Here is a 14,045-nt window from a genome sequence, read left to right as displayed (position 1 = left end):
ATTTTTATTATCATGTGAAGGCCGAAATTATTACGTTTTTAATCCAAGACTGGGCTTTACGCAGAAGTGTAGAGCCACGGCAAAAGTTGCTCAAAGCGAGGTGACAGTCGTCGCACCCCACCAGCTCTCCCATTTCCATCCCCAAGGGGCACGTTAACTACGATAGTAATTTTAGTAACGTTGGTATGTTTAGCTACCTCCCTCTTGGCATCAAACTTCACTTCACAAAGACGAACCATTATAGCTAGAGTGCCCGTCCCGCTATCGGACACTCCTTGAGCATTCTGCGGCGATGTGGGCTGCGCCGCCACTTCTGCAGTGTCGATCGTCCCGTTTCCGCCACTCGCATGCCCGTCTTCAAAGGCAGCAATAACTCAGCGTTTTATAGCACCGCAACAAGTCCGAAATTTCACTTCAAGCACGCGCCGCTCCTCACACTTTAGGTCGAAACACGCCGAATTCGAGGACCCACGTTGTTATTGATGAACTTCTGTCTTTCGAGTCGCGCAACTTCTAAACGACTAAGCGTAAACCCAGCCACCCCCATAACCAAAACCACGATAGAAATCGGCGAGAGCACTCTGACTGAACTGCCAGAAACTAGGCATATTTTTTTTTAGATGCGACGCATCTCTTGCTCGGGGGTATGTCCCTCCATTGTCATTATCGCGCCGTTGTCCGCATGCTCACTGCACATGCGCAAACTCTCCTCCGTTCTTCTCGTCACCAGCTGTGTGCAACGTGCGCTCTCTGTCTCATTATCATAACAGCTGCGCGCGCTTCGCTGACGCTTCTCTCGCATTTTCTCTCGCTGCGCATGTGCAACTCTCCTCCGTTCGTGTCCTCTCCTTCAAGTGCTAAATATAAAGCGGTGAGCGCGCTGCGCCGGTTCAGTGAAGTGCTTTCGCTTGACTGCGCTTGACTTTGCTTGTTCTTCTCTTGACGACGACGACTCCGTTGCTTCTTCCGATGTAGTGCGATGGAAGCAACAGTCCCGTCAGCGAGTGGTTTGACACAATCGAGTACTAGCGTCAATCCAAACGCTGATAGCAACTCTCTCATGTCGCGTATGCATGTGCATGAAAAGTAAATTTACGCCCATCTTCTTGCGTATGAGAACACCCGCATGCGATGGAATGCATCATACGCGTTCACAACACGTTTCACGCGATTTAGGGAATCCACCCAACGGAAACGCCAATTGAACCCCCCGGATGCGTCGCATCACATCAGGGTTCCTTCGCGGGAAGATGGGCGTAATTTTTTGCCTGCTCAGAGAAGCTCTGAGCAGCTCCAAACAGTCCAACGCTGCTCCCGCCATAGACGCTTTATGAGCAAATAAAATACGGAGCTGCTTGGAGCTGCTCAGAGCTGCTTTGAGCAGGCAAAACAAAGAGATCAACTGCTTCGCCCGGTGGCCATGTTTTCCAATATTCACCACACCAAGATGGCGGTGCCCAATGATGCCGTTCCGGAGATACGGCGCTCCGAAAACTGCCGCTTTTTCATCAACTTGCTCAAGTAGTTTGTCACCTCAGTACACAAATGCTTATTTTTTTCTACAGGAATTTGCAATCGTTTTCGATGGGACAACTTTAGAAACTCACAGAATACAGCATTTACAACCCGACATTGTGACTTTCGAAAAAAAAAAACTATCGCGGGGACAATGTAATTTAGGGCGTTTTTTATTGCATGATCAATCAATTACACCTTTACAAACACCGTCACCTTTGGGGGTTGCTGGAAAATTATGGCGTCAGTAAGCATTTTTCCCGAATGACACTGATGGGAGCGTTAAAATCCTTGACTGTCAGGCTGTTTGAACCAGTTTGAGGCAATTTTTGCCATTTTGTTGTGGATCAGCCTGGCACAGGAAAACAAATTTGTATCAGAACTGCGCAATATGCGCAGCTGTCTCACCCCTGCATGGTCCGCGCCGACATTTCGGGGAGGGGGGAAGGTTGCATTAAAGGTGACGTAAGCGCAAATGCAGCCTGGAAGGGCCAACTCACAATAACGTCGAGGGCGTGCAGGAGGAAGGAGTTTCCTTTGCTCTGACTCGTCAGTTCTGCCGTAGCCGCAGACAGGAGAGCGAGCACCGAGATAAACACGCCCGATGACTGAGATGAAGTGTGCTGTACCCACGCGATGAGCTCATCGTCTAGACCGGACCTCTGCGAAGCCGAAAAGTAAAATACGAGTGGTAACTGTCAACGTTAATAGACAGTTTTTTTAACCGGTTAATTCCGTCATGAAGCCAGGAGACGGAAAACACGAGAGCCAAATTTACTTAGCATGAGATGTTCAAGGGCGCCAACATGTAATTAACAATAATGCGGCACTGCGACACATCGGGCTCACTTTCTCAAGCGTAAAAGTTCTGTGCTAGGGAGTACATTCAACCCTGCGATAATTGTGCTTGAAAAAGGGGAAGAACATTTGTGGTCAAGGTTTCTGAACCCGATAGTCATTCTTGGACTACCAGAATGCGGCAATTTGGTCCATCCGACCGCCCGTCCGTCCATCCGTCCGTCTGTCTGTCTGTTTACCAACGTACGCTACCAATGCTTACAATATAACCTCTCAAAGTTGTTAATGAGCTCGGTGTACGGTATGATGCTCCAAAACTACCCGGGGTTGGCCGAGCTAGGAGCAGTTCTCCAAGGCTTTCTGCCGCCGTGTCACTCTGCTCCTACCTCTTTGCGCTTGAAGCAACCTCTCCATCTCGAATTCGTCATTGTGAAACATTCAAAACTTCACATGTGTCGAATATTCTATCACAAAGTTCGTCCCGCACTGCCAAACACAGCCGTGGCGTACACGGAAACTGACTTCCTGTACCTCCACCTCAAAGGTCCCGACCTTGACTCGAAGCTAGCATCCTTTTCCTCTAATCTAGACACCTCGTCCTACCCCAGCGGTAATCAAAAACCATTTATAATCGGGTCAAATGCACGCAGAAATGCGCCACAGGAGAGTTACGTAAGCATTGTACTTCATCTGATTCCCAACAAGCAGCCTCCGATGACTGCTCCGAGACCGCGTCGTCAGGAAAGATATTTTAATTTTTCTGTCTGTTCAAGTAAAACTGCCTTAAATCCAATCAGCAATAAAAAATCCATGCGAGATGACGCTAGGATGTGAATTTGGCTACTATCCTCCCGTCTACACACATCACATATATGAGTGTAGATGTATGCACATATCTGTGCTCGGAAATATTCGGAGCAGCGATCATAGGATGGTTAGATGCAAGGCAAGGCTTAGTCTCAAAATGAGAAAAAGGAAACTCGTTAAGACTAAGAAACCGAGCATGGAGTCAGTCAGAGCGTAGACTCAAAAGTTTAAAATAACTCCAAAACAAATTCGCGCTTCTGCACGAGGGGAACGTGGATAGTGTATACATGCTAATGATAACATAACGGCAATCCCAAAATCAGCAGCAGCTGTGGAAGAAGCAGCATCTAGGGAACAAAGTGGAAAACTAAGAAAACTGGGGAATTAATTGCGAAACGTAAATTTATTGAAATGTCAAGTACGACGTATCAAGTTGAGTTACAAGAGCTTTCAAAATTAACAAAAAAAAAAATCGACCTCCGTGCATATAACATGGCAGTGATGGAAGAGGCTCTGCAAAAAGGAGGAAGCTTAACAGCAACTAAGAGAAAGCTAGCGATCGGAAAGACAGAATTTACACACTCAGAGACGAGATATCAAGGGCAGTCGACCGCTTTTTCACCAGGCTATACGCCAGCGACGTTAGACCAGGGGAAGCTACTGGACATACACGAATATAGCTTGCGATGTCCCCCTACTAACTAAACAGGAAGTAAATAAGGCTCTCAAGGGCATGAAAAGCTGCAGGTGACGACGTTATACCCATAGATCTTTTAAAGGATGGAGGAGATATTGTACTGGAAAAGCTTGCCATACTGTTTTCAGAATGTTTAAATACTAAATAAGTGCCCATAGCGTGAAAAAACACCAACATGCTTCTGATTCATAATAAGGGAGATACCAAAGACCTTAAGAATTAGACTCATCGGCCTACTCTGAGTTGTTTGCAAGCTTTTTACCAAAGTAATAGTGACAGCCTAGATTCCCAACATCGCAGAGGGCAGGCTGGGTTTAGGAAAGGGCACTCAACCATACATCACACCCATGTCGTCAATCAAGTAATAGAAAAATCCGCAGAGTACACTAAACCCCTTCACATGGCGTTTACAGGCCATGAGAAAGCGTTGGACCCAGTACGCATCGCAGCCGTGCTAGCAGTATTTGAAACGGTATGGAACAGAAGAGACCTACACAAGACTTAGACGAAATATATAATCAAATATAGACGAAATGAAATATATAATTTGAACAAAAACATAACATAATATCGGAGTGCCAATTTGGGTTTCGCAATGGTTCCAGTACACAACACGCTTTGCTGACAAAAAGAAAATCTACTCACACAACTTGAGCAAGGAAAGCTTGTTTTAGGAATCTTCATCGACTTGTCAAAGGCATTGGACCACATTAATCACAATCTGTTACTTGAAAAGCTCGCGCGGTATGGTATTCGGGGAAAGGCCGGATCACTGGTGCGATCTTATCTTGAACACCGAAGCCAAATAGTTACTGTGGACGGTTCTTCCTCTGATCCTTTGCCAGTTCTAGCAGGAGTACCCCAGGGCAGCATTTTAGGACCTTTTTTATTTAATATGTTTGTGAATGACATCGTCAGTACCGGGCCGCCTGCTAAATTCGTCATTTACGAAGACAACACCACTATATTCTTAACTGATTTAATTGATTTAATTGATGATGCAAACCTAATTTTACTTAAACTAGATGCATGGACGCAAAAAAAATTGTTTGAAAATAAACATTGCTAAGACTAAAGCTGTACTTTTCCGGGCCAGAAATAAAACCGTAATAATGAACAACACAATATCTTTAAGATCAACCGCTGTGGAAATTGTACCAAGAATTAAGACTTTAGGGGTAATTTTTCACGAAAACCTTTCATGGGATAGTCACGTAACTTCCCTAATCGTGAAGTTATCGCAGGTAGGTGGCTTAATGTACCGCCACCACCACATATTACCACGTAACATTATCTTGTTAGTATATAATACTTTATTTTTATCCAGAATTAATTATTGCCACTTAGTATGGGCATCAACTACGCAAACGAATCTACAGAGTATACACAGATTACAAAAAAAGTTTATTAGAGTTCTCGAAAACCTTCCTACGCGTTCGCCTACGCAACGTTTATTCCCGAAATATAATATAATGCCTATTGCAAAAACGTTCGATTACCTACTGTGTAAAGCTGTAAAGCAGGCTACGCTTAACATTAAACTCCCCCTTTTTTTCTAAATTAGCGAAACTTCAAGAGAGCACCAAAACATACCGAACAAGGCATGTTGAACCGTTCTGTGTCAAAACGTACAAAACTACATATGGACTGCAAACCCTACAAAATAAACTTCCAAGACTATTAAATGAACTAAATCGCCAGGACGTTAGACTCCCCGAAACGAATTTCCTAGAACTTCGAGAGTATTTAAAAAAAAATGTTTAATGGGCTGATTCTTTGTTGCGCATCGGTACACAGGATGTCAAAAAGACTACTCTTTCCTCTAGCGATTGCCTCGTATTGATGTCCCTACAAAAATTGTATTCATTTTTTTCTTTCTTTTTCTCCAGTGTATAGCCCTGTCTTTGACATTGTTATTCTTTGTATAATAAATGATATTATATTTTTTGTATGATGCATGATATTATATTCTTTGTTATTCTTTGTATAGTACATGATAGCATGTGCAGTTTGTGTAATGCCGAAGTACGTGTAGTACCACAGCACGGCTTCTGCGTATTTACTATGTTGGCAGTTAATTTTTGGTCCATTTTCTTTCTTTTTTTTCTCTCAGCCTCTTTTGCTCTTCTTTTCTTTTCAATATACAAGTTGATGTTGCCGTTACGCTGCCCAGTGCTTGGGGGCTTCCAGCTTTGTCAAGCTGTCGATTTCTGACAGCTTTTACTGCTCGCTCCCAGCGTCATGTACGTTGTGCAAGATGCGAATAAAGACAAACAAACAAACAAACAAACAAACAAACAAACAAACAAACAAACAAACAAACTAACAAACAAACAAACAAACAAACAAACAAACAAACAAACAAACAAACAAACATTCACGGGCAGGATAATGCTCCACAAGCAAAGCGAGAAATTATCGATCCAAAATAGAATAAGAAAGGGAGATGCCATCTCGCCCAAACTGTTTGCAGCGTGTCTGGAGGGGATGATACAAAACGGCAAAATCTGTTCTTCAGGGCTTCAGGGTTTCAGGGTTCAGGCGCCGTGCAGAGAGCGACGCTCAGCCGTCCACGGTGATACAAGCGCAGATTTTGAAACTGTGCGCGTTCCTCCCGAAGTATCCCGTGCGTGCAAACGTGCCAATTCATTCTCGGCGCCTCTATCCTCATCCCATTTTGGCGGTAAATTACAAATCCGCAAAAGGGGGCATTCAGAACGCTTGACTGGGAAAACACAGGATGAAGGATAAACGGGGATTAGTTGAGCCACTTAAGGATTGCAGACGACATAGTCTTTTATAAATCTCTACAGTGCGAACCGAAACAAGGACAGAAAGACGACGGGACGTCCGTCGTCTTTCTGGCCTTGTTTCTCTTCGCGCTGTAGCTATTTATAAAATTAACTACCAACTAGCTCAACAGTACACATTGTTAAGACATAGTTTTGCCAAGTGAGACTCCAGAGCGCCTACGAAAATTGCTTGAAGAACTACAACCAGAAAGCGCGGCCGTTGAGCTGAAATTAAGTAGAGATATGTCTGAAGTAATGAGTAAAAACATGACCGAGGTGTACGTTCAGCTGAGGAAACGAAGCGCTATAGAAATACAGGAATATAACTATTTCGGACAGATGGTCAGTGCTGACCCTAACCACGAGAGAAATACGGCACAGAATAGGTATGGGGGTGGAAGCACAAAGCAAGAACTCGTAAATAACGAAACGTACGCCAACTCTATCAATGAAACAAAAAAAAATATTGAACCAATGCGTACTGCTGGTGAGGACATATGGAGCTGAAACTTGGCGCTTACTAAAGAGATGGAAAGCAAACTTCGGTCGGCTCAACAGGCCATGGAGCGAAGGATGATAGGATGAACTCTTAGGGATAGGAAACCAGCCTCCTGTACCAGTAAACAACCAAGAGTTGAAGATATCATAGTTCCAAAAAGAAATGGAAATGTTCCTGGGCTAGCCATGCAGTGAGAAGAAACGACAACGGGTGGACCACCATGATAACAGAGTGGATACAGAGAGAGGGGACTATGAAGGGGAAAGCCACAACCCCAATGGACACACGAAATAACCAAGTTCGGAGGCCGGGAATGTACTTGAGCAGCGCAGGACAGGAACGGATAGAGTTCACTGGGAAAGGCCTTCACCCTCCAGTGGATCTAAATAGGCTGCTGCTGCTGCTGACAGTGATTCTGATCAGTCAGGGAGCGGAAGCGGTTTGAAAAAAATCAGGACCGACTGCTGTCAGTGAGTTTTGAAAGCAGTCCGTTTTGATTTTTACCCAAGAAGACAAGTTGGTATTGCTTACTGGCAAGCAGATATATCGCTGTGTGGGGGAGAGATCGAGTGCAAAAAACGTCTCGGCCTATTACGGCTCAAGTGTAGTGGTACACTTAGAAATAGGCCGTATATTTGCTCACTTAATTTCCTATAAATGTCGCGGAAAGACGCTCTTGCCCTGTCGTCTGGCTCCTCCAACAATAAAACGCGGTGGTCGTTTACTTGAGCCAATTCAATTTTCTCGTGTTCGCACTGCTCACGCGCCTTTCGTTGCTGTTAACCTTGGAATGCCGCCTCGAGGTGCAACCCCTAGCGCAAGCATTTTTTGTATTTTTGATCAAAGCATTGTTTTCAACACGTTTCTTTGATTTGCTACCTCAAAATTCAAGCAGACATCAATTTTGAATAAAGAGCACCGCCACTCTCAATTTCAAATATGCATAATTTTCTGCTTTTTCTCAGCAATGTTTACAATTGTGTAGAGGGTGGTGCCATATTTAGTAGTTTGGTAAAGGTTTTGCCTAGAAGAACTAATTGTTCAAGAATTCCTCTGAAGCGAGGGTCAGACAGACGCATTGACGGAGAGACAGACAGACTCAAATTTGCGGGTGTAAGTAGCCGAAGAAAGACTGCCAGCTTTGAAAATTGCAGAAGTAGACAGCGGGCGAGCTTACCACAAAGAAAGCCGAGTGCACCTCCCCACAGGCGGCGAGTGCAATGCAGCTCCATGGAACGCGTGACTTGGCCGCAGCCCAAGGAAGAATGGGGGGTGACAAGGGTGCCCCAGGCTGTGCGGGCAACGACAGGAGCGACAGCGACAACAGCAGCACCAGCGTGTCTGGCGTCAACGGGCTGCGCAGACAGGAACGTTTCACTTAAGCGCGACGAGTACTCCACCAACAAAAGGGTGACTCTTTTGTATCTGCAAAACGAATGCATAACTCATCCAGTTAGCACATGTAATCGGTAGAGAGCGTGCGACACCTAAATAGGGCACAAATGGGGAAAAAGGCATGAAATTTCTCAAGAGTAAGCACGTTTTTGACGCGTCAGGGTAATGCGATCCCGCACGGAACTGCGTGTATAAGGTCACTGCACCCATCAAAAAAACGTAAACCCCGTAAACAAGGAGTCTTCCGCCGTTCCAGTTCAGGTTTTTGACCACTTTTAGTTAAATTGTAGAGCTGTGTACATGTAAATGGTAGTGCACCTGCTTCAAGCAAGACCAGTCTGGCATTAATAACAGGGCAAAAAGCAAGCGTTAACGCAGGTTGGTTCATTCTTGTCTATTCGTGCACTTATGAATAGGCACATGCTTACCTCAAAAAAGAACGCCTTCATTTTCTGAAGAAATTGAATTAATAAATTGACCGGTTCATTGCAAGGACATTCTGAGGGAGAAAGGTGCTTACAGCGGAAGAAAGAAACTTTGTAATAATTTTGGTAGCAGCTGCGAGCGATGGAAAAACGTGACAGATCCATCGAAAAAATATCCCTGGCGCTGATCTGGCGCCTTAATAATAGAACAACAACAACAAAAAGAAAATTAAAAAAGAGAGCTGGTGGGATAGCAGTACACAATACGTTACAAAATATGAGTACATAAACACGTAGGTGTTGATCATAACGTCGCTCGGTGCAGGAGGTGACAGAAAGTCGCGATGGCTCAAAAAATCTCTGCAGTGCACGAAAAGAGAAGGCGCCATTAAAGGGTCCCTGGAAGGCGTCTTGAGCACACTAAATGAACTAGCGCGATCGTTATATTGGGTTGTCAACGTCACCTGTGCCAAGTATTACTCTTTTATGCACAGCGGAAAGCTCACACATTTGTTGCAAAGTTTGGTCGTTCTTTTCTCACCCTTCCCTACGCGTATTTGGACGCCGCCATCTTCACATGTCTACGTCATCGATTCCCAGGTCTACGTCATGAGGTAGACATCCTGCTACTGGGCGGATTTTTCCCGCATTTCCGGCAACGAGATGTGTCGTCTGCACAGCGTCGGTTCGCCGGCTGATCTGCCAGCGCAGTGCCGGAGTGCTTGGACATTTTACGACTATCCAAACACGTGTAAACAAACGCTTCATCGCTTGTATTGAATGCAACACGGCCATAACACGACATAGATATTATCTTACCTGAGTACGTTCTATGAAGAAAGCGTTGAAACCCCGTGGCACTTCTTTCGTGCAATCGCAGAGAACGCCCTGAGCCGAATGCCCGGGTTTGACGCATACATTTGATTCAACTTCAAAACAATCCAGAGATGCGTTTCGAACGAACACATCGTCACAACATGCGTTGCAAGTCTGAACCGCGATTGACAGATGATCGGTTGCCTCCTCCTGCTCGTCGTAAATTCGGCAATCACCTCGCGCGCGGTTTGCGGAGACGAACAGCAAGTCACACTGGCGCGCAAGCCGAGAAGGCTTTTAGCCACGCACACTTCACATACACGATGCGAGGTTGAGTACGTCGCTCGAGAAAGATAATCCAGACCATGGGAAACACTATCCACCCGCGGAAGCACAACGTCCCATTTCATCGCGAAACAAACATGTCCACACTGTGACACATACACCATCGCCTCCTGTGTTTTTACAATGCCAAACGCATCCCCCGCTTCCCCATGGGAGTGAGTGGTACGCCTTCAGTGCCCACATGTTCCGAGGTGGGGCCCCAAGCAGAACGGAGATCACGCAAACGTAACTAACTTCGAGAGTGGTTTGTGCCTTGTTGCCAAAGCAACCGATGTTTGAGATTGTCAAAGAAATGGCGCTCGCGCCAGCGCTAGAAAGCTCAGAGCCGCGGCGGAGCATGTTTTGCCAGCGTTGCCGCTCTCCACCACGCGTCGCCCCAAGCTGAACTTGGGCCCTATTCTCGACTGCACAAATTGCCGGCAATTCGCCCATGTTTTTTTGCGTGAGCACGACGTAAGCAATCAGTGACGTGCTGCACCTATAGCTATGACGACATGCAGTGTAATTTGACGAGTCACTCATAAAGGTTGCTACCAAGGTATCAAATATTGTGCTAAAAAGATATAAAAACACTTGGCATGTACTATAAAAATTAAGACGGTAGCTGAGGATGAAAAGAAAAGCATATTTCTGGAGGTCAAATTTGGCGTCAACACCACAAGGCGATCGAGTAACGTTGATCCAAAGGCGAGCGAAAGGCGGATGTCGAGCTAAAGAACATCACACAATTTTTTTACCGTATCTATTTATTTCTTTCAATCGCTTTTAGTAACATAGCTGGGCTCTCTGCTTCAATGCAAGCTTTGTTGCGTTATCACCTTCCCTGCCGCCACCGCCGCCACTCCATCGTCTGCTGCTATGTTACAAGTTTATGGCGTGATCACAGAATAAAAATTCCCCCGCATTTCCCCGAGGGGGAGAATGTGAAAGTGCGAATGCACGGTTGTCGGCCCGCTTGCGGCGCTTGCGCTCGGCCCCCGCAGCCCACCGCCTCGTCGCCTTCTCTTCCATCTCTTCCATCGGGTTTGTAGTATCACGTGTACACCACGCAGTTATCAAGCCGCTATAACGCCGCTGAGTCGCCAACGCACGCCGCTGACGACGTAGTTTGAATGCGTTAAAGATATAAGGCGCGTCACTAACACTGATATCAGCGTCGTGTCCGTGGCTTGGTCAGTAGAGCGTCGCGCTGCGGCCGCAAAGTCCTCGGATCGAAACCTGGCGCCGGATGCTGTTTCTTTTTTAAATATAGAGGAGCACTGCGGACGCTGACGCCGCCGCCGCCGGCGGTGGATGGTTTGGGGTCGCTTATGAAGTGCATTCGCACTTAAAACGGCCGCGACCATCGCTCCTATGACACATAAGAGCAGCGAAGCGCTACGCCTGAAAACCGCGGAGCGCGCCGATGTCGCCGATTCGCTCATTTGTTAAACTCGACTTCAATCAGCGCTGTAATGAGCCAAATAGTCACTTTTCTTTGTTATTTTTCTCTTGAGTTCGATCATGTGACCCAACAGCTTACTAGGACGCGTATGGACAAATGCCATGCATTGGGTTCTACCTATTTGTCATGGAGAGGCTTGTACTGCCCTCTTATGTTGTGGTTACGCCAAACAAATAATTTTTATTTTATTGCCAAACATCAAAGCAAAATACTGCACGTTATTTGTATGCTCCATGATCGCTGACTTGGAAGCAGTTGAAACTAATTTGTTTCGGCAGGAAACATGCTTTAAACAGCGCGCATGCGAAACTGTGCCTGCTGCAAATTGCCGCACATTTCGCGGCGTCGTAAGCCGGGGAAATTTTTTGCCCTATTTTGCTTGTATTTTGCGACAAAAACAGCCACCATTTTCAAGCTGTTACGTAGCATTACGTCACTTTTACGCAGGCTGAAGTTGCCAATGCATGACGTAATCGTTCCCGCCAACTGTTTAAATTACGTCACGCCTTCTCAGCCAATCACAGAGGGGGTGTGTATTACAAGCAGTATTGTTGTTGAATAGCAAAGACAGGATACGTTGTCATGTCCGCTGCATTTAGTCTGGTTTTTCATTGCCGGCCAAGAATTATGCGCCTTTAGTGACGAAAAATAAGGCAAACTTTAGAACTGGTGTCCGTAAACGACATGAAACGTCAAAATGACGAGAGCACACACAACCGCTTTGTCAACCGGAAGCACGTGACCAAAATTGAAAGCCAATCAGAAAAGACTTACGGCAAATTGCCTGAATTGCCGGCAATTTGTGCAGTCGAGAATAGGGCCTCTGGTCACATTATTGAGGCGCTGGGAAGGCTACCGATTGGGGGAGAGTGGCTTGGTCAACCGGTACGGGCTGATGCGTTTGGCATTGTAAAAATACAGGAGGCGATGCACACACACATAGCTTCGGTCGCTGGCTTGGCTTAGCTGCAAGTTTCGTTTGGAAAATCAGCGATGTTACGACGATACAGATCTGTGTGAGGGCGAGGTACTAACCACTCGATGTATTTAAAAACACAGGGGCAAACGCTTGGTTCATTGGAAGCAAATTACTGTCCACAGAAGAGCGCAACTGTGGTTGGTTGTCGCACTACTTGCCGCCATGTCAGATACGCAAGGGGCCTCACGTACGCACGCTATTTTGCTGATTTAGCGTCCGCTATTCTTCCGTCCGATAAACGTAGAAGCGTCTTAACGTACGGCGCATGCGCAGTGCGAACGATGCAAAAAATAGCGCTCGCTAACTGTTTGCGTACGGCTGCGTACATTATTCTAAAACTCTCTAATACTACTGTTCACAAGATATGGGTGCAGCTTGTCAGAACACGGGTGCACGCAGCTCGAGTGCGGCGCTGGTTTGCTCTGCTCCTTTCCGTTCATCGCCACTCATAAAGCGATCTGAACCGGCACGTTTTGTGCACGGGTTCTGTATCAGTGTAAAATGTCTTTTTCACACGCCGCCGGTAGGAATTACCACCGCCCTAAAATAAGACCCGGCACCAGCGGGGCCAAATCTGAGACGGGCTTTCTGGATAAACGGTGCGTGGTGTATAAAAGGGGACGAGCGCACGATCCTCCCCGTGCGGCTGCGAGTTCGCCGCCGATAAAAAGTCAAGAGACGCCGATAGGAACTGCAGCAACGTACACCGCGAAAGGGCAAGGCAAGGCCGCACACATGCGGCCAGGTTTTTCGTTTGCTTTTCCAGCCTTGAGCGTAGTGCGGGATCCATAGTGTCAACAAATTTGAAAAGGCCAAAAGAGCTTGCCCGTAGCAGACGGCAGTCTAAGGAGCGCAATAGCAGAAGTACGTCACCGCTGAGGAGCGCAGCATCATTGGAGGGAAGGCTCGCTTGCCGTCAACAGCGCAGAAAAAGTTGAAAGGAGGAGGAAATGCGGCGCGACGATAATACGCGGTTTTCGATTTACGATTTCTTAGCTGATCGCATTAACAAAATTCTTGCGGGAGGAGATTGCTAATACATTGCTTTGTTTGGTTACATGTACATCCATATATCGGTTGAAAGTATTTCAGGATCCCTTTAATGCTCGTTGGCGTGAACAAAGAATCAGAATCAGAAATCACTTATTTTCCACAGAGGAAAAACGCAGCTCAGACAAAAAGCTGCTGATTGAGGAGCTTGACGAGTGTGACAGCGGCAGAACATCAAGTTAATATTCAGTGGCGCAAAAAATCCGAGTGGCCATAGCGAAAACAAACAAAAAATGATATCCCAAAAAGGGTGTGATCAACCAAAGAAAAAAAAATACGTAAGCAGAAACATAAGCGTAACAATATTGTCACGTAGCGAAAGACGACGCAGCGGTCTTGAAAGCAAAACAAGTTTATTGGAGCGAACTTGTGCTCCCCTAACAACTCAAAGAATACGGAGGCAGCGAAGCAGCAGTCAACAAAGTGGCGTGCGCAGGCGAGTGTCGGCGAATCGAATGCCGCGGCGTCTGCTCTGCGGGCATT

General features: G+C 46.2%; 1 protein-coding gene across 1 annotated transcript in view; it reads right to left on the bottom strand.

Annotated features, from left to right (window-relative positions):
- The window catches only part of LOC144142948 (Na(+)/citrate cotransporter-like), a 53,476-nt gene that overhangs the window by 29,673 nt on the left and 9,758 nt on the right, over positions 1-14,045 (bottom strand). The window contains exons 2-3 of the mRNA XM_077674776.1: positions 8,286-8,463; positions 2,016-2,177 (exon numbers count right to left, since the gene is read on the bottom strand). Of these exons, the coding sequence (XP_077530902.1) occupies positions 2,016-2,177; positions 8,286-8,463 (340 nt within the window). The remainder of the gene's footprint in view (positions 1-2,015; positions 2,178-8,285; positions 8,464-14,045) is intronic.

The sequence above is a fragment of the Haemaphysalis longicornis genome, unplaced genomic scaffold (genome assembly GCF_048455015.1).
Source record: "Haemaphysalis longicornis isolate Haplotype H1 unplaced genomic scaffold, Haemaphysalis longicornis Haplotype H1 scaffold_6, whole genome shotgun sequence".
NCBI lineage: Eukaryota > Metazoa > Arthropoda > Arachnida > Ixodida > Ixodidae > Haemaphysalis > Haemaphysalis longicornis.
This window is presented reverse-complemented; position numbering and strand designations above follow the sequence as displayed.